The sequence below is a fragment of the Camellia sinensis genome, unplaced genomic scaffold (genome assembly GCF_055761805.1).
Source record: "Camellia sinensis isolate YWXY unplaced genomic scaffold, ASM5576180v1 Unanchor4, whole genome shotgun sequence".
In the NCBI taxonomy this organism is placed as follows: Eukaryota; Viridiplantae; Streptophyta; class Magnoliopsida; order Ericales; family Theaceae; genus Camellia; species Camellia sinensis.
In genome coordinates, this window is record NW_028129277.1 from 10,461,909 (window position 1) to 10,481,807 (window position 19,899).

Genomic DNA, 19,899 nt, shown 5'->3' on the forward strand with positions numbered 1-19,899 from the left:
GGTTCCGGTTACCGCAACCGTTACGCTACGGCCTTTACACCCCGCAACCGCAACCGTGCCACCGCCACCGTTACGGCGACCGCAACCGCTTTTCAGAATCTTGACCACCACCCACCCGCCACCACCAGCTATCCACCACCCACCGTCACCACTTTCCACCACCGTCTTCCGCCGCCACTTGCTCTCACTCTTTTTTATATTTTTAAATTTTTTAAAACATTTTGTCAATTACCAAACGCATTTGTAGTTTATGTTTTTTTAAAAATAAACAAAAATCAGTTTATAAAATTTTTGTAAATATAAACTGAAAACGAAAACGTTGCCAAACACACTATAATTGTTTTCCAAGTCAGCTAAACCATTACATAAAAGATTAATTTATAAGCATGCCTAACTAATCCTAAACAAACTCGACTTCCTAAATTGATAAAATTCTTAGATAAATAGCTTTTTGATAAATAAAATTCATAGATAAATAGAACTTTTATTCTTATCCTTATCCGATGCATTCTCCATCACATGAGTTGGACAATAAAGAGGCAATAGAACTTTTTTTTCTTAAATTTTATGGACATGGCTATAGAAGTCACCCATGGGTCAGTATATCGGTCATTTGATGGTTTTGAGTCTCTGAATTTGTTTGAATTTGGTTAGATAGGTTTTTTAGAACTCGATGCCTCAAGCTTTAAATTTTGGAATATTAATCTTTTGTTTGAATTGGGAGTTCTTTTATGTCTGTATATAAGAGGTTGTGTCCTGGTGTGATGCATGTGATATCCACCTTCAGCCTTGTGGCTCGGGTTCTAGTCATGGGAAAAATATGGGGGGAAGGTGTGCATTGGCCTCTTTGTGTTTATGGGTAGGTGTGTTAGCTTGTGCATGTTTTAATCATATTTTGTGCAGTTTGTTTAATTGATTGGAGTTTCTTCTATAAGTGTTACTGTTTCTTTCTCCTTATCCCTTTGCCCCCCATGCACTGGGAAAAAAATAAAAAAGAGAGAGGAAGAAGAAAGTATTGTACCTGAAACAAAAAAAAAAAAAAGAATTATTATTTGTAGCAAATTTCTGTTTGACTATCATCTTATTTGATGTTGTGTGTCCTTATCTGATCATTGAAAGAAACTAACTGATTGTATCTGACCCAGATCTGAGCTTGGTTTAGAACCTGGTGATGACCCAACTTCGCTGTATCATGTTGAACAAGTTGTCAAATGCAGAGTTACAAGTTCTGTTCCTGCTTCACGGCGCATCAACCTTAGTTTTGTTATTACACCTGCACGGTAATCTTTGACATCATTAGTTGAAGTGTTTATTATTATAATTGGGGGCAAATTTTTGGCAAAATACCTAGCTTTATAATAAAACCATAACATAGTTGAGCAGTCAGAATATTTTTTCATAATTTGATTCAATAGTTAATGCATGTTTGACACATAATGACACACAACTCACAAAGGATCAGGATCTTTTAACCTAATCTGTGAAACCTTGAAAAGTAACTGAAAAAAAAAGGAAAAAGAAAGAAGATATGATTTGTTTAGAATGATGAAACATATTTTTCATAGGAAAAGTGGTTGAAATTTATGTCAGAAACAGTGCCTAGGTGCTGTAACTTGTGTGAAGGTTGTTTAAATAAGAAAAAAAAGAAAGAGATAAAGAGCATGGAGAGTGAACAAGAAGGGTATGGGAGACCAACGCCATGGCTTTTGCACAACTCATTCATATTTTTCAGTCCTACCCTAGAATGGAAGGACATGATTTGCATTTTTGTAACTGGATACCTACGTGTGTAGTTAGTTGGCAGCAGAAACTGTATTTACTTGGTCAATAATTCAATGGCTACTATCTTTTGGTAAGGTAACTTGGTTGCATGAGTGTGAACTAATATTTATATTACTTACCAATTACTCCCCTTTTTTTTTCCTCGTGGAAAACTTGTTAGAGTAGGAAATGTGCCTACTATTCATACATGTAATATGCATCCAATTGTATAGGAACCTGTACATTGTAAAAGAATTATGGACTGAAAATAACATTGCTTCATACGTGGACAATTGTCTTCTCAAACATTGTTTAGTGAGCCGCCTTCCTTAGAAAGCTCTTTTATGCTTTGAACAGTAACACTCCGTTTGGATTGTGAGGTGAGGTGAGGTGAGAAAAGAAATGATTATGGTTTCTCACCATCTACATTTCATGGACTCGTGTACGAGTGTCGGGTGTGGGTATGTATTTAGAGGTCGGACTCAACAAACCTCTAAATGAGGGATACACGGGTACTGCTAAAAAGTACCCAAAAATTAGACACGGGTATGTGGATACGATTAAACATGGATTTGCAAAAAAATATTTTGTATTTTTCTGATAAAATTTTATGTATTTTTTTGATAACATGGCAGTTCTATTATAATTTCTTCCCAAACCAAAAGTACCACACCTAATAATTTCTCTTAATAATATTTTTAATTTATCTATATATGTTATCTTTAATTGACATCAATGTCTTCATCCGTTTGAAGTTGATGACCAGGTTGTCTCATTTCTCTCTCTTCTTTCTCTTTTGCAATTAGGGCTCTGTCGTATCTGTTTGTAAACAGCAGTGTCCCGGTCGTATTTGTTAGAATAATATATGATTATTTGGGTTATTATTTTGTAATTATTTTATGCCTTAGGACTTCCTTGTAATTATTAATCTACATTAATATAAATAGGGAATGGTATTGTAATCATTCCCTAATCTGGTATTCTCTAAAATTGACATGGTATCAGAGCTAACCCTAAAACCTAAATTCCTCTAAGCATACAGTACCCACTGGAGCCACCAACCCACTTCCGGAGCCAACCAAGCCGAATCACATTCGGATCATCATCATTATTGGCTTCATTGGCTTCGTTCGTGTCAAGCCTGAGGGGTTTCGGTTCACCTAGGGTTCGGAACTCACCTGGTGTGATGAACGTGGACCACTGAATCACCCTCGGCTCATCATCGTCGTTTGTGCTAGCTTTGTTGACCACTGGATGACTTAGCCGACAGCTCCTCAGTCTTCGTTGGCTTCAGCTGACTGCCTTGCCCCTTCCGCTACCCTACCTCGCTTCTCTCGACTGCTCGACTCTCCCTCTGCTTCGCTTCTCTTGTCGTCTTCCTCTCTCTGTCTGTCTTGTTTCTCTGTCTCTCACTCTTGAGTTGTTTGTTTGCTCTGTGTTTATATGACCTAGGTATATAACCCAACACTGTTTGTTTTATTTTTCTTAAAAAAAAAAAAGAAAAAAAGAAGAAGAAAATAGTATGAGTTGTTAATTCTTTACTGTCATAGTGGTTGTTTGTTTTTCTTTCTACCACCACCACCTTCCAGGTTTGTGATTGACACTAGTTTTGTTGTGGGTTCGGTAGTACAGTATCTATGGTAGATTCCACCGATGTGTCCACTACTTCTTAGACACGCAAGAGTGAGTCTCCCTATACCTATTACTATGACTGATAACCCCAACGTTAGTCTTAAAATCACCACCTTTCTATTTAATGGTTAGAACTATCTCGCTTGGTCGCAGAGTTTGATTATGTTTTTGAAGAGCAGGGGGAGGATGGGATATGTGGATGGCAGGATACAGGCACCCAGCACAACTGACCCGGGTTATGACCAATGGGAGATTACTAACTCTTTGATTATGGGTTGGCTTATTCATTCGATGGTACCAGACATTGGCAAGGGCTACTTGTCTATGGAGACTGCCCAAGATGTTTGGAATGCTGTGGCTACCATCTATTCCCGCAAAGGGAATTTCTCCCAGGCATTTGAGTTACGTCGCTCTATTGAGAGCTCTATTCAGGGGGAGTAGACGGTTTTTCAGTACTTCACCTTCCTCACCAACGGCTGGAAACGCCTTGATCACTTGCAGGACTATAAGCCTGTTTGCACTGCTGATTCTGTCGGGTACAGGAAGTTCATTGGACAGGAAAAGGGTCTTCAAGTTTTTGGCCGGTCTCAATGTGGAGTATGATCCGGTTCGGAGTCGGGTTTTCAGTATGGATACTCTTCCTTCACTTCAGGAGGCATTTGCCTATGTCCAGAATGAGGAGTTGCTAGTCTGCTATGATGTCCCCTGTCTCTACTGACCGCTCAGCATTACTGTCTACCTCTCGAGATGGCCTCAGCTTGACTCCCATTCCTCCGTTTGTCGCCAAGGAGTCTGTATTCTGTGATTACTGTAAGAACCCACGGCATACTCGTGAGATGTGTTGGAAGCTTCATGGGACTCCATCCGGGGGTCGAGGTGATCGGTCTAGTTCTAGAGGAGGTCGGTCAGGCCAGTCTAGAGGACGTGGCTCCTATTCCCGGGCTCATCAGTCTAGTGCCGTTGATACACTTGATTCTAATTCTGCTTCCGTTGGCCAGGCTTCTAATGATCTCTCTGGCATGACTACTCATGAGCTTGAGGGTGTTCTGCGTCAATTGCTGGACCGCCGATCTTCTATTGCTCTCAGTACATCTTCCTCGTCATTTGCCCGCTCAGGTTACTTAGCCTCTTCTCCTTGTGTTTTCCTGTCTCATAAGTCTTTGCCTTGGATTATTGATTCTAGTGCCTCAGATCATATGTCTGGCTCCTCTGATCTCTTCTTTGCCTATAAGCCCTTTTCAGGTCAGGACAAAATTAGGATTGCAGATGGTACTGTTTCTTCTATTTCTGAGAAATGTTTAGTCCATATCACTCCTACTTTATCTCTCTCTTCTGTTCTCCATGTTCCCAATTTTTCTGTTAACCTGCTATCCTTGAATCGTATTACAAAGGATTTGAATTGTAGTGTGACATTTTTTCCTGATCATCGTCTTCTTCAGGACCTTGTCACGCGGAGGACGATTGGCAGTGGTAGTGCAGAAAATGGTCTCTACTTCCTGGATCAACAGGACAAGCTTGCTCATTCTTCCACCATGCGTCCTACTACCACGGATGATATATGGCTGCGGCATCGGCGTCTTGGGCATCCTTCTTTTTCTTTACTTAAGCATTTATTTCCATCTATTTTTTCAAACAATAATGTGTCTGAATTTCTTTGTGAGTCTTGTTAGTTTGGCAAACAACACAGAGCTTCTTTTGCTCCCAGTTTTAATAAAAGTTTAGTTCCTTTCTCATTAATACATTCTGATGTTTTGGGTCTATCTCGTGTTGTGTCTGTGAAAGGTCATCGCTGGTTTGTTACATTTATTGATAATTTTTCTCGTACTACTTGGGTGTATCTCATGAAAGACAAGAGTGAGGTTTTCTCTGTGTTCCACAATTTTCATAGGATGATTTGTACTTAGTTTGGGGTCACTATCAAAATATTCCGTTCTGATAATGGGGGTGAATACATAGATTCTGGGTTAGGGCAATATTTTTCTACTCATGGCATTATCCATCAGACCTCTTGCACCAATACCCTCAACAAAATGGGGTGGCGGAACGTAAGAATCACAATCTTTTTGACATGGTTCGGTGCATGTGTTTTTCTATGAGTATGCCTCGGTCCTACTGGGGCGACGCTGTTCTCACCGCTGCCCATCTTATTAATCGTCTCCCTACTCAAGTCTTGCAAAAACAAGCTCATTTTCAAGTCCTCCTAGGTTCCCAGTCCTTGTTTTCTATTCCTCCTAAAATATTTGGTTGTGTTTGTTTTGTCCATAATCACTCTCCTACTCGTGGTAAGTTGGACCCTCGCTCCCTCAAATGTGTTTTCCTTGGGTACTCTCCTACTCAAAAAGGATATAAGTGTTACTACCCTCCTCGTAAGTGGTTTGTGTCCATGGATGTCACATTCTTTGAGTCCCAATCCTATTTCTTGTCCTCTCCGGTGTCACAGTCCTCCTTTCAGGGGGAGCTTTGGTGTGAAGTGATTCCTGTGATTCCTATGGTGGAACCAGTTGTTCTTGCACCGCCATCTCATACTGGGACTGCAGAACCCAATGTCACCAAGGATAGGGAAGGGCAAGTTTTTGTCAGGGACAAAGACAGACAGAAAGTTAACTAGATACAAGAGACCACTTCTGCTTCTCCCCTGTCATCTCCTACTTCTGATGAGAGTCCAGGTAACTTTGAATCTCTTGAGTCCATTGATCTTGATGTTTCGATTGCCAAGAGAAAGGGTGTGAGGTCTTGTACTCAACATCCTATCTCAAATTTTGTGTCCTACTCTCATTTGTCGTCCTCATATAAAGCGTTTGTGTCCAATATTTCCTCTGTTAGCATTCCTAACCATTTTAAGGATGCTCTTGTTACCTTTGAGTGGAAACTTGTCATGATTGAGGAAATGAAAGCACTTAGGAAGAATGGTACTTGGGAATTGACTGAGTTATCTAAGGGCAAACGGCCGGTGGGATGCAAATGGCTGTATACTGTGAAACACAAAATAGATGGTTCTATTGAGCGTTACAAGGCTAGACTTGTGGCAAAAGGGTTCACTCAGACGTATGGCATTGACTATCAGGAGACCTTTGCATCCGTGGCTAAGATGAATTCAGTCAGAGTGCTTCTCTCTTTAGCAGCTAATCTAGATTGGCCACTTCGTCAGTTTGATGTAAAGAATGTCTTTCTCCATGGTGACCTCGAAGAAAAGGTATATATGGACATTCCTCCTGGTTTTGAGGATCATCAGCCAAAAGGCTAAGTATGTAGGCTTCGAAAGTCATTATATGGACTCAAGCAGTCTCCGAGAGCTTGGTTTGAGAGATTCACTCAAGCTATGCTTAATATGGCTTCAAATAGAGTCAGGTAGATCACACCTTGTTTGTGAAACATTCCTCACTTGGTAAGACTACAACCCTCATTGTTTATGTAGATGACAAAGTTCTTACCGGTGATGATAGTGAGCAAATTCCTCTGTTGAAGAAATATTTAGTTCGTGAGTTTGAGATCAAAGACTTGGGGAGCTTGAAGTATTTTTTGGGAATTGAAGTTGCTCGCTCCAAGGATGGGATATTTATCTCACAGAGGAAGTATGTGCTTGATTTGTTGAAGGAAACTGGGATACACTCCACTAGAACTCAATCAGAAATTGGGGGATGGTGAAGGAGGAGCAACTATTGACAGGGGGAGCTATCAGCGATTAGTGGCTAAACTCATTTACCTATCTCACTCTGGTCCTGATATTGCTGTTGCTATCAGTGTGGTTAGCCAGTTTATGCATGCTCCTCATCAGATTCACTTCGAGGCTGTCATGCAAATTTTGAGGTACTTGAAGTCTGCTCCTGGTATGGGTCTTTATTTTTCAAGGTATGATCATCTTCGTATAGAAGCCTATACAGATGCTGACTGGGCTGGATCAGTGACTGATAGGAGATCGACTTCAGGGTATTGCACCTTTGTTGGAGGCAACCTAGTTACTTGGAGGAGTAAGAAACAGAATGTGGTTGCCAGGTTGAGTGCAAAAGCTGAGTTTAGAGCTATGGCACAAGGGGTGTGTGAGCTCTTATGGATTAGGTTATTGTTGAGTGATTTAGGTATTGATCAGACGGACTCCATGCGGTTATGCTGTGATAACAAGGCCGCTATCAACATCGCTCACAATCCGGTTCAACATGACAGGACAAAACATGTTGAGATTGATCACCACTTCATTAAGGAAAAACTCACTGGTGGCGCAATATGTACTCCCTTTGTGTAGTCTGGTGAACAACTTGCTGACATCCTCACCAAGGGAGTTGGGAGTAAGTCATTTCATGACATTTTACGCAAGCTGGCCATGAGAGATATCTTCACACCAGCTTGAGGGGGAGTGTTAGAATAATATATGATTGTTTTGGTTATTATTTTGTAATTATTTTATGCTTTAGGGCTTCCTTATAATTATTAATCTTCATTAATATCAATAGGGAATGATATCCTAATCATTCCCTAATCTGGTATTCTCTAAAATTAACAGTATTCAGCACCCGTACCCGTGTTGTGTCATGTCAACACGGGTACCTCTCAAAAAACAAAGAGTCCGTGTAACGTAGCTCCCCATTATATTTAGATGAATAAAAGAGAAGATAATGTGGTTTCTCACCTCTCTTGTTTGGATAGAGTAAAAAAGAAAAAAGAAAGGAAAGTGTTGTGTTTCATTTCACTAAAATAGCCGTCCATATTAATAAGCTATGTTTTTTCATAAGGGTAATTTTGGTATTTCAGAAAAGTTTCATTAAATCAATTCATTTCTCACCAAATCTCACCGCTTTTGGTGAGAAACAAAACATAGGTTTGGTGAGAATCCTTTTCTCACCATCTCTCATCATTTCTCACTTACTTAACCATCCACACAAGTGAAGGGGTTTCCTATTCTCACCATTTCTTTTCTTTTCTCACCAAATCCCTCCATCCAAACGGAGCGCAATAGTATGTAACTGTGTAATAATATTGGTTGTATATTTAAAATGGATCTACAAGATTTGTTAAAATCTTGTGTTTACTTTCTAACATGATAAGTGGCCAAAAAGCATGTGACTTGTTAAATATGGTTACTTTGTAACCATGGGTCAAATTTGTTTCAACGGGTCTCTTTGGAAATGGAAATGTTTGGGAAATTTGAGGGAAATCATAAACATCTTTGGAAAAGCACAATAATGTTTGATGGAAAAACTATAAGCTATCCAAATGCATATGTAGCCTAATGATTAAAAAGTAGTTGAGGTCTACTCATCCATTCTTATTAAAACTTGGTAGTAAATGTTAATATAAACAAAAAAAATTCAATTAAAGTCAAATAAATCCACAAGTCTTTAACGTTAGCATTCATAATTCTAAATGTACATTAAATCCCTTCCAAACAAGGTTTACATGTTAGTCTGATTTGGGAGTTCCAGCATTTTAAGGAGGCATGTCATTAATGCATTCAATTTAAAATCAAACAACATGGTTTCCCAAATAGCCATTATATTCCCACTCTTAAATCTATTCCTAGTCACTTATAAGAGATAATTTTGGAAAATTGTAAAATCTTATGCTTTGAGTTTTCGAAGAGGAGACATTGCGGGACATTCCAAATGGGAAATAAGGATGAACAATGTGGGATGGAGGGAGCAATAAATGAATGCCAAAGGGGTTCTAAGGTGTAAGGAGGCCTTTAGCGATAAGATTAGAAGTTTCTTTCTAACAAGTTAAAAAACGTTTCAACAATGATCAATAAATATTGATAGATGATCTATGAAGCATCGACAATTGAAAATAAGTGTTGTAGCCGTCTTAGACACGGGGACATGGCGGGGACACGCATTGGACACGTTACGTGGTGTGCCCCTTTTTTTAATTGATTTGCTTTTAGGGGACACACTGGGGACACAACATGGACACACTGGGGTAGTGTTTTAAAATACATGCCTAAGCGCGCACTTAGGTGCAAAGTGCATTGAAATGCACTTGAGGTGCCTTAGACAACTTGAGACGAGGTGCTATAGGAATGGCGGATTTGAGGTCCGTGACTTAGGATTTGGCGTGAGGTGCTTGCCTCATTCGTTTTTTTGCTCCATCCTTATTCTTTGTGTGCGCGCCATAGGGAATCATAACCCCTTTAATTTATTTTATTTTATTTTATTTTATTTATGATAAATAAACTAAATTTATCGAGCGAGCATCAAGATGATGCAAAAGAATACAAAAAGAGCCTTGGCATGGGGTGAAAAACTAACAACACCTAAGCAATAACATCATCCAAAAAATCAAAAAAGAACAAACAAATCCGAACCTGTCCTCCTTTCCAACCAACAAATAATAAACGAATCTAGCCAGGACACACAATAATGAACCTCTTGAAACGTTCGTCGATTCCGTTCCAACCAAACCAACCACATCAAACTTAGCGGCACCAACAGCCAAACCCGCCACCGTTGACGACAAACATAAACATGTGCTTTGAGCCCCAATTTTTATATTAAAAAACCCTTAGGGATTGAGAAAAAGCTCTTGGATTGCAATATGGATATATGACTTTGGCATTCCTTTCAATGTAGTGAATTAGGACAACTTTGGGCCAATGATTGAAGCTATCAAGCAATTTGGGCCCGGTTTAAAATCAAAACCACTAAGGTGTTATATGTTGCGAGTTTCTTATCTAAAAAAGAAGTGAATCACGTTAATAAATTAATGAAGGAAGATAGGTAGTATTGGATAAAGTAAGGTTGAATGTTATTTTTGAGAAATTTTCGGAATGTTGAATGTTATTTTTATGATTTTTAGAATATTGAAAGTTCTATGTTTTTTGAAATTTTAGAAATTGTTGCTTATGTTGAAAACTTTGCCTATATTAAAATTTTACTTATAGTCTACGACTTGTGCCTCACTTTGATGAGGCACGTGCCTTGCCTTGCACCTCACGCCTAGAGCTTTTTAAAACACTGCTATGGGGACATGCCGGGGACATGCGAAGTATTTTTTTTTCTCCCTTGCTTTAGTGCTTTTGATGTATGTTGGATGTTGGATGTTGAATGTTTATTTCTTTTTGCTTAGATTTAAATACTTCATATATCATCCATAAAAAAAGATACAAACGATAAGTGTTAATTTAAAGGTGATTTATTTATTTATTTTAATATTGAATTAGTATTAGCTTTTGTTAATTTTGATTGTTTCCGGATGTAATATTAATCTACATAGAAAATTAAAATATATGAAAAATATTTTATTGCCTTGTCTCCGCAGTATCCGTGTCCCCATTTTTTTTAAAATGAGCATGTCTTGTGTCCGCATCCTTATCTGTGTCTATGATTCTTTGCAAATGATAAATGAAATGGTTGGGTTGGGGAGTGGGGATTGTCTTTGTTCAGAGAAAAACTAAAAGTACTAGGGAAGAGGGGGAGAAGAAGATATCTGTGAATACAGTAGAAGAGAATAAATAGCTCAATCATGTCCTGTTTCTATTCTCTTTATCTCTCTATTTCTCTATTCTACTTTGTCATATTCCTTTTATCACATTTGACATGTTTTATTTGTTTCTAAACTTCTTGTTTCTTTTTCTTTACAAAATGGAAAAACACAAACAATTTTGGCTAGGGACTCCTAATGGGCTCTAACAAATTGTTCCTGTGTATTTCGTAGTGTTTTGGTGAGTTTCAATGTGTTTTGGTGGAAACACTAGAATTTTGGTTTTCAACCAGTGTTGTGTTGGTTTCTTGGAAAACTGAAATGTTTCGGTCATTTTCATTGAAACAAAATGAAATCTTGTTCCTTGTCTGTTACATAAAATGTTGATACTTGTAATCTACAGTCATGTATGGTAATGGAAATATATGTCAATTCCTGAATTGCATTTTTACATTGAACAGTGTACTAATCTCAACTGAGATTTTCTACTGGCAGGGTTACTGATGATGATGTGGCCAAGTTGGGCACTATTGTTTCTGGAGTGGTTGAGCGAGTAACCCCTCATGCAGCAATAGTACGTGTCAATGCAAAAGGTTACACCAAGGGTACAATTTCTGCAGAACATTTGTCAGATCACCAAGGTATATTTTCTGTCTTCAAGAAGAAAGGGTTGTTCAAGGCTGCCTTCTTTCATTGTTTACTGACTTTCAAGGCACTGCTGCACAGGGCTTGTGGGTTTGATGAAATCTGTCTTGAAGCCAGGATATGAGTTTGATCAACTATTGGTTCTTGGTACTCAGTTTCTTTCTTTTCAATACTTGTATCAAGGACACATCTTGTTTTCTCGTTAAATTGTTTTCCTTAGTTTTAATTTTTCTTTTGCTTTTGCTTTTATTATTAGTATTATTATTATTTTTTATGTTTTATGTTTCAATATGTACACTCTTTCTTATATTTTCAGTTTGTTTTATGCTTGTTCAAATAAGCCTTTTTATTATGACATAATAATGATACTGGCTGGTCTAAACAACTGGAAAATTTTTGTTTATGTTTATATGAATTTCAGTGAATGTCTATATCCAATAGGCCTGCAGGATTATGAAAGCCAATTTTTGTGCTTAGGATCAATTTCGTGTTATTTTTATGATTATTATTATTTCTTAAACATGACAGTTAAATTTGGACGAACAATTTAGTGGCCAGTATGTCCTCTGGAAACATATTTATCAATTTGGTTTTTAGATCTGAGGGTTCGTTTGGCAAGATGGTTTGTGGCTAAAATAGCCACAAAAGACAAAATAGGCTATTTTAGCCACAACAAACAAAACATCACATCCAACCTATAATCATTACACTCTTCTCTCACAAAAAAAGTCAAAAAAGCCAAAAAGTCAAAAAGTCCTTCCCAAACCAAGCTTTTTAGCCCAGACTAAAATAGCCAAAGAAGCCAAAAAGCCAAAAAGCCAACCCACTTCCCAAACCAACCCTGAGTTCAATGAATGCTGTACATTGTAGCCTGGTAGGCCACAGGATTGATATTTGTATAATTATATATATATATATCTATTTGTAAATGAGTTTTAAAGATTTTGAGATATGATAAACACACCATACAGGGGAAATAAATAAAAAAGGAAAACTGATGAGGCAGCAACAATGGTTGAGTTCTTTGTTGATTGTGGAATAGGTGTTGGTTTCAACAGGTTTTAATGGAAATCAACACTCAACTTAAAATGAAAAAAGACCTGCACAAATAATGATTTGGAGTTGCTTTCTTTTGTAAGTATTTGTATTTATGCCCACTTCCCCATGTCCCAACAGTCCAACATTGCTGGGAGAGAGTTGAACTTAATAAATTAATGCTATTATGGTTTTTGACTCTCTCTCTCTCTCTCTCTCTCTCTCACACACACACACACACACACACACACACACACACAGAGTTTTCCTTGACGAAGGTCTGGGATGCTATGCTTTTTTCTTATTTGCCCATTGTCTAATAGTTCCGATGTAATCCATATGAGGGACTAGAAAGAGTAAAATAAGAAAATTAGAAAAAACTTGTTGAAATTGACTTGATTTTAGGGTAGGGCCTATTTGAGACATTGCAATAGTCACATTTTTAGTCTTACTGACATCTTGTTTTGTTGTTATCAGGTTGGTATGTTTGGATCAGTTTCTACATCTTTTGTTTGTTTTTTCGAATCAAAATATTTTCATATTTCTTAGTTTGCCTGACATCGGCTTTTTTTTATTGGTCCATGTGATGTATTGGATCTTTAGTTGATGACTTTATATTGGTTATATGGATTGCACTAGCAAGCATATAAAATTTTAAATTTGGATTCTAAATCCTACTGAAGTTAGGATTCTATGTTACATTGACTAAAAAGAAACCAAATACTTATGTTGGACACCCGACACTTGGGCAATGGTGTGGGATATATGTCCGATACTTCTCGTCGGACACTCCATACATATTTTTATTTCACACTGTTATTATATGTATATATTGTTGTATTATTGCTATAAAATAAATAAAATGCTTTTTTGACATTGTATGTTACATATAAGATAACATTGTTTTATTTCATATAATAGATTAAAAATATAAAATTTGACCTTTTATACCGAATTAGTGTACTCTTAAATTTGAGGTTTGCTGGGTCTGACCTCTAGATACCCTCCCGCACCCGATACCTGTACCTGAGTCCGCGTAACATAGGTTAGGATTATCTACTAGTCTACATATAATACCTACTAGATGCATTCAGTTCAATAGAGAGAAGTTCTCGAGGAATTTTCTAGCAATTTATTAGGGAATGTGTGGTGCAATTCCAAGCCTAGGTCTGACCTTTAAGGATTTTTAGAATTGCCTCCTATCATCTACTTCTACTGATATTGTTTTTTTGGTCTTAGTTTATGACCCGTAACTACTTTTAACCCTTGTAAAATCTTCTCTGTTGAGCTTATTTGCTTTCCTTTTGAAATAATTAGCCATAGCAATGACACCAACTGTAATTGTCTGGCACTGTTCACATCCTCAAAGTTTTGTATCTCTTTCCTGATTAAAGGCACCCAAACAAAATGTTTTTCTTTTGCTTTTTACCTCTTTTATTATTTTATGCTTCATTGAGGTTGTGTCCCCAAGTCAGTTGCTATTAGTTTGAACATTGAAGATTTATTAGTTTTAACATGGATAGTTCATTGGCCTTCAGAAATACATTCAAGATTTATTTTGCCCATTTGTTTTTGTATGTAAGAACAGAGGGAAGACAGTTGATCATCTCTTTACTGCTTGATTTAGTGAGCTATGGTCCCTTTATTTTTTTCCCCTCTTTACACTCCCCTCCAAGAAACCATGATGAATTGGGAGCAGCATTTGGGGAAGGGAATGGGTTCATTGAATTATCAGAGACTAGTATTAGGTGTTGGGAGGTTGTCAAGGGGTGTATACATTCATGGAGCAGATGTTTTGGAGTTGCACCCTTGCTGCTTGTGGGTGAATAACTGGAGAGGGGGAGAGAGCGAGTTTTTGGCAGTCATCATTTTTATTTCTTAGTCATTTTCTTCTTCTTGAAAGGATATTTCTTGTATGTATGCTTGTTTCCTGCTTAGATGCTATTAAATTTTCATTGCCAAAAAGTCTTTATGACAATTATGAATTGCTGATCCAAATTTTAAAATTTCCTCTTGAATGTTGTAGACGCTGAGAGCAACAATTTAATTCTCACTGCAAAGTATTCACTTATTAAATCTGCTAAACAGCTTCCTGCAGAAGTTTCTCAAATTTGTCCTCACTCAGTAATCCATGTAAGAATTTATTTACTAGTTTATTTCTGAGCCCTGTTTTTTTCTATTATATATATATATATATATATTTTTGTAGGAAAACTCATCACATATTAATGCAGCCCCTATTCTGCTGCATTTTTAAAAGTAATATCTTAAAAAATATATATATTGAGGGAGAAGCCAGAGAATATGCATTGTTGGTGTCATTGGTTTTCAAAACAGAACTGAAAATGGCCAAAAAAAGAATGAAATTATAAGATGATAGGATGAAAAAGTATGAAAAGTAAATCTTGTCAACCCCTTTTCACATTTTCTTTGTTTGTGTTTGCCTAAGCCCACCCCTTGTCTTCATTCTCTTCCAATCTTAAACCATTGCCGACCTTGCCCAATCTTCATTTATAAAATATTATACTCACACCTGCACTCTCCAACAAGAGAAAAAATTAAACTCCAGCTTGCCACTAGACTATTCAGCCACTTAACTCCTCCATACAGTTCGCACTCACTATGTTCCCTTTGATTAACCCACTTCCCTTGCCAAACAACTGGATCATCATCTCCAAAAACTTAGATTACCTACAGATGAAGCCCATGGAAAGTTGGAACTTAAAAGTATACGAAATATTATCAAAGTGTCCCATAGCTTTAAAAGATCAATTGCGGATATTTTGCAGTTGAATTTTATTGACTAATACTACTTTGGATGTTTGAACCAGGGGTATGTGTGTAACTTGATTGAATCTGGTTGTTTTGTTCGATATATTGAGCGTTTAACTGGTTTTGCTCCTAGAAGCAAGGTAGTAACCTTCTTTATTTCTGTCATTTCTTTTTTTCTTCCAGCTATTACTTTCTCTGGACAGGTTTGGTTGAGACTATTTTAACCTAAGTAAGAAAAATCAGCTTATTTTTGTCTTATTAGGACATTTTTCATATTTGATCAATTGTTTTCCTAGTTATTTTATTTTATTATTATTTTTTTTAAAAGCTAAAAATCAAAAAACATTTCGATTGAATTTTAAAATGTCCTTTTAAGACAAAAATTAGGCATCATTTGCCCAAAAATTGGCTTTATTTTACCTTAATTGAATTTTTTTTCTTTCAAATTTGATCATTTTTTATTTAAATTTTTTAGGTTCCAAAAAATAATAAATATGATCAAATTTTTAAAGAATCTTAATAAGACGAAAATAAGCTATCTTTTACCCAAAAAATTGGCTTAATTTTTGCTCATATGAATTTTTTCAAATTGGATCATTTTTTAAAATTTGTTTTTAGGTTCCCTCTACTCTTGAGGAACCTAAAATCAAAAAAATTCGATGAAATGTTTCTTAGGCTAAAATGGCCTGAACCAAACAAGGCCCAAGTGTCCTGTTTAATTTAGTAATATTCTCCCTCATTTTGGGTTTTCTTTTGTTTTTTGTTTTTTGAAGGCAACGGATGACCGAAGAACTAATCTTTCTGAAGCCTTCTACATTGGGCAATCTGTTCGCAGTTACATACTTGATGTAGGTTGACAATTTGAGAATGGAATCTCTTATGCTATTGAAGAATCTCAGTTACAAGCTTCTGTTTGTTTTCTTTCCAGGTTAGTAGCGAGACTGGCAGAGTAACATTATCTTTGAAGCAATCATTATGCTCTTCGACGGATGCATCCTTTATCCAAGAATACTTTCTCTTGGAAGAAAAGGTAAACACTGAAGTCACCATATTTTTAACATATCAAAAATGATTTTGTTTACAAATTTAACTCTTTAGTTAAATAATCCAAACTTAGAGAAAAGATAATTCTTCTTTAAATTCTATGTACTAAGAAGGAAACAAAATAGAAATGCAACAACATTGGATTCGTGAGTGTGAAATTTTTTATTTCTGTTTTTTGTGTCGTTATTCTAATTACAGAACAACTCGAAAGTTTCCCATGGAAGAAAGGGTTATTCAACTCTTTTTGTCAAGGACTTCCAAATCATTAGAAATGCACTTATCATATGTGCTAATTCCATATCTGGCTCAACTGTTTAGGAAATCATGGACATGTTTCTAATTGATGTACAAAATGCAATTCTTATTTGATAGGTTTCAAACAAAATTGATTTTCCTGTCTTGTTGAGGATGCTTTTGTCCATTGGTTTGGTATACTCATTTACTGTAGCCTGGATAAGATTCTTGAAATAGCTGATGGTTTCTGGTTCGCTGAACTGATAAAAACAGGAGGTAATGATTTCTTGAAATAGCTGATGATGTTCACTGTATGCACAAGGTTCTTGAAACAGCTGACGAAAGGTTTACTAGTGGACTAACTTATATCAGCTTCTGAATTGCTCTATGATGGGAAAAAGTTGCGCTTCAACTACAAGTTTGAGGGCTTACAATGGCCAGCAAAAGCAGTTTTATTTATTATCTATATTTTTTGTGAGTAAAAGATTTATTAGAGAAAGCATTAAAGGGGTACTGACCAATGTCAACAGTCAGACTTGTCACAAAAGCCAAAATGCCTATTATCACTCCTCAGTTATCTAGCGCTCTACAAAAACAGGAAGAATTGTGAATGTGATAGAAATTGAAGGACACCAAAAACGATTGTCATGCTGTAAGGCTAACTATGTCATTTTCTTGTAGTATTGCTCATGAGTTAGCACAGGAAATGTATCAATGTACACTATAGGAAAATTGTCTAAACTATTCCTAATTGCACATGCAGAATTGTCTTAACTATACTTCTTTTTATTTATTTATTTATTTTTATTATTATTAAAGTTGCCATCAAAGTTTTAGAGTTGGACAGTGGTTCAAGGTGGACAAGGAAAGGATGGCATTTCTTTTTGTTATGTTTGATCTGATTTGATGCCATTTGCGAATGAATTTTCCTTTGAAATCTTAGGTTGCGTTTGGTAGAGCTTTCTAACTATGATTTGAGAGTATGAGTTGTATTTTGAGTTTGTGAGTTTTGGAATTATGATTTGAGTATAGAAAATTTGTTTGGTGAAAGAGTTTTGAATTGAGTGGGGAATTTTTGATGTGTCATTTGATATTTGATACAAAAACTTACAACTCATAACCAAACATACAACTCAAAATTCTATTAAAACACATAAATTTTTTTTTAAAAAATTCGGAAAGTATTTTTTTCGAATATATAAAAATTAAAATATGTCAATTACAAAAAAAAAAAAAAAAAAAAAAAAATTGTACTGTTCCAGTCAACCGGCCGGACGACCAGTGGGACGACCGGTTAGGCCAAATTCAAAAAAAAAAAAAAATGAAAATCGCGCCTCACACAGTTTTCTGTAGAGTTGTGGAAAATTAGTTCCAAATACCTATCCAAATATCATATTGGAACGTGGGGGTAGAATCAACGTTTGGAAATCGTTTCAAACACAGCCTTAATTTTCCAGCTGAAACCATATGGGCATTGGGTAGGGTGGGATCTTAATTGTGGGATAACTCACTTGTCTTGCTTGGTGAGGATAGCTTAGTGAATAAGCTAAGGGAAAAATGCCATCCCTTGGAAAAGAAAAGAAGCCCCTGTGGAAAATGTAGAACAGCTTTGTGGAACTTACTTCAAAGAATGATGTCTTTGGAACCTTTCACTGGTTGGTTTAGTTGTTCAAGCATTTTGGTGGAAATTCTTTATATTCTTCCTAAAAATTTTAAAGTACCTTCTACATTCCTCCTTTTATGTTCCTTATTCTTCAGAATGCTTATATGATAAATGAGCAAAAAAAAAAAAAAAAAAAAAAATATTACTGTTTTCTGTATCTTTTACCTTTTTTGCTTGAAACTGTACAGTGTGTTGTAAATTGAATTTATTCATTTAGCATTTGAGGTTCCTATGTAAGATGTTACTTCTGCTCTGTAACTATCATGCATATTTGTTTCGATGCTACTGTTGACTCTCTAGACCATGTTCTGGATATGTAATATTTTCATCTTTGAACTGATCTTACTTTATGATCCAGATTGCTAAGCTGCAGTTATCTGACTCAAAAAGTCTTGGGTTAAATTGGGTTGAAGATTTTAGCATTGGCAGTGTTGTTGAAGGAAAAGTTAGTGATGTGAAAGATTTTGGAGTTGTCGTCAGCTTTGAAAAGTATGATGATGTTTTTGGTTTTGTTACGCACTATCAGTGTAAGTCCTTTATTTGAAAATTTCATGAATCAGTTATTTATTATCTCTCAAGATGTAATACATCTGTTTGGTGCAACAAATCTTTTGCAGTAGGTGGAATTACTGTGGAAACTGGGTCCATCGTTCGAGCTGTGGTTCTTGATGTTGCCAAGATTGAACACCTTGTGGATTTGTCTTTAAGGGCAGCATTTGTTGATATATTGAGAGAAGAAACTTCTAAAGTTGATATTAACAAGAAGGTTTGCCTCAAGTTTGGTGTCTAAATGTTGATGTACTGTTGATGTACCAAATGTTGTCTGTTCCCTTGCTTCTTCCATCTCTTCCTCAGTCACATATTATCATTGGGGGTGTTTGGGAAGATGAGTTTGAGGCTAAAATAGCCTCAAACTAAAAAAAAGCCAAAAAGCTCCTAAATTAACACTTTATAAAAAAAATAGCTGCAACCGTGGACAATGTAGGCACAGCCTACACTGTCAAATTGACAAGTTGTCCCATCCCTTGGTAAATGACGATTTTGCCCCTTCACATTAATTTTGAAAAACGTGATGTTAGGGGTAAATTTGTCATTTTAACTTTAAACATCATTTCAACACATTTTTCAATATAACAACTCAAATAAAAATCCATCCCATCTTTCCAAACTCAAAAACTAAAATAGCCTACTAAAATAGCCAAAAAGCCAAAAAACCTCTAAAATAGCCACTTCCCAAACACCCACATTGTGATTTGGGATGATCTTTCTCAGTTCTGATATTCTTCTTCTTCCAGCTCTGTTAATGCTTTTGGTCTCTGGTGAATATGTTTTGCTGCACATTGAGTGCAATTATATTGTTGCGCTTTCACGTCTTAGGGAATCTCCATACACCTATATTTCATTTGTTAAAGTTTATAGGATGAGGTGTGATGTTATATTTTAAATTTAGCTACTGTCTTAGAGATTTCACTTCTCATGGTTCACTAATGAAGATCATCTGTAGTTCCCTTCTCTTTCTCCTCCTTGACTTTTTAAACATGAATTATGCAATTGTTTATTCCAGAAACGCAAAAAGGAATCACACAAAGAACTGGAGGTACATCAAACTGTTGATGCCATGGTGGAGATTGTGAAAGATACTTACTTGGCAAGTCTTTGATGTTTTTGTTTAGTCTGACAAGAATTCACTGTTAGTGATCTAT

The 19,899-nt window shown here is 36.4% G+C and overlaps 1 protein-coding gene across 12 annotated transcripts in view; it reads left to right on the forward strand.

Annotated features, from left to right (window-relative positions):
- The window catches only part of LOC145788794 (rRNA biogenesis protein RRP5-like), an 86,739-nt gene that overhangs the window by 48,760 nt on the left and 18,080 nt on the right, over nucleotides 1–19,899 (forward strand). For all 12 annotated transcript variants that reach the window (XM_082912631.1, XM_082912638.1, XM_082912639.1 and 9 more), the window contains 10 exons: nucleotides 1,146–1,280; nucleotides 11,299–11,444; nucleotides 11,530–11,595; nucleotides 14,510–14,616; nucleotides 15,315–15,395; nucleotides 16,029–16,103; nucleotides 16,184–16,285; nucleotides 18,555–18,723; nucleotides 18,814–18,962; nucleotides 19,761–19,844. In XM_082912631.1, coding sequence (XP_082768757.1) covers nucleotides 1,146–1,280; nucleotides 11,299–11,444; nucleotides 11,530–11,595; nucleotides 14,510–14,616; nucleotides 15,315–15,395; nucleotides 16,029–16,103; nucleotides 16,184–16,285; nucleotides 18,555–18,723; nucleotides 18,814–18,962; nucleotides 19,761–19,844 — 1,114 coding nt within the window. The remainder of the gene's footprint in view (nucleotides 1–1,145; nucleotides 1,281–11,298; nucleotides 11,445–11,529; nucleotides 11,596–14,509; nucleotides 14,617–15,314; nucleotides 15,396–16,028; nucleotides 16,104–16,183; nucleotides 16,286–18,554; nucleotides 18,724–18,813; nucleotides 18,963–19,760; nucleotides 19,845–19,899) is intronic.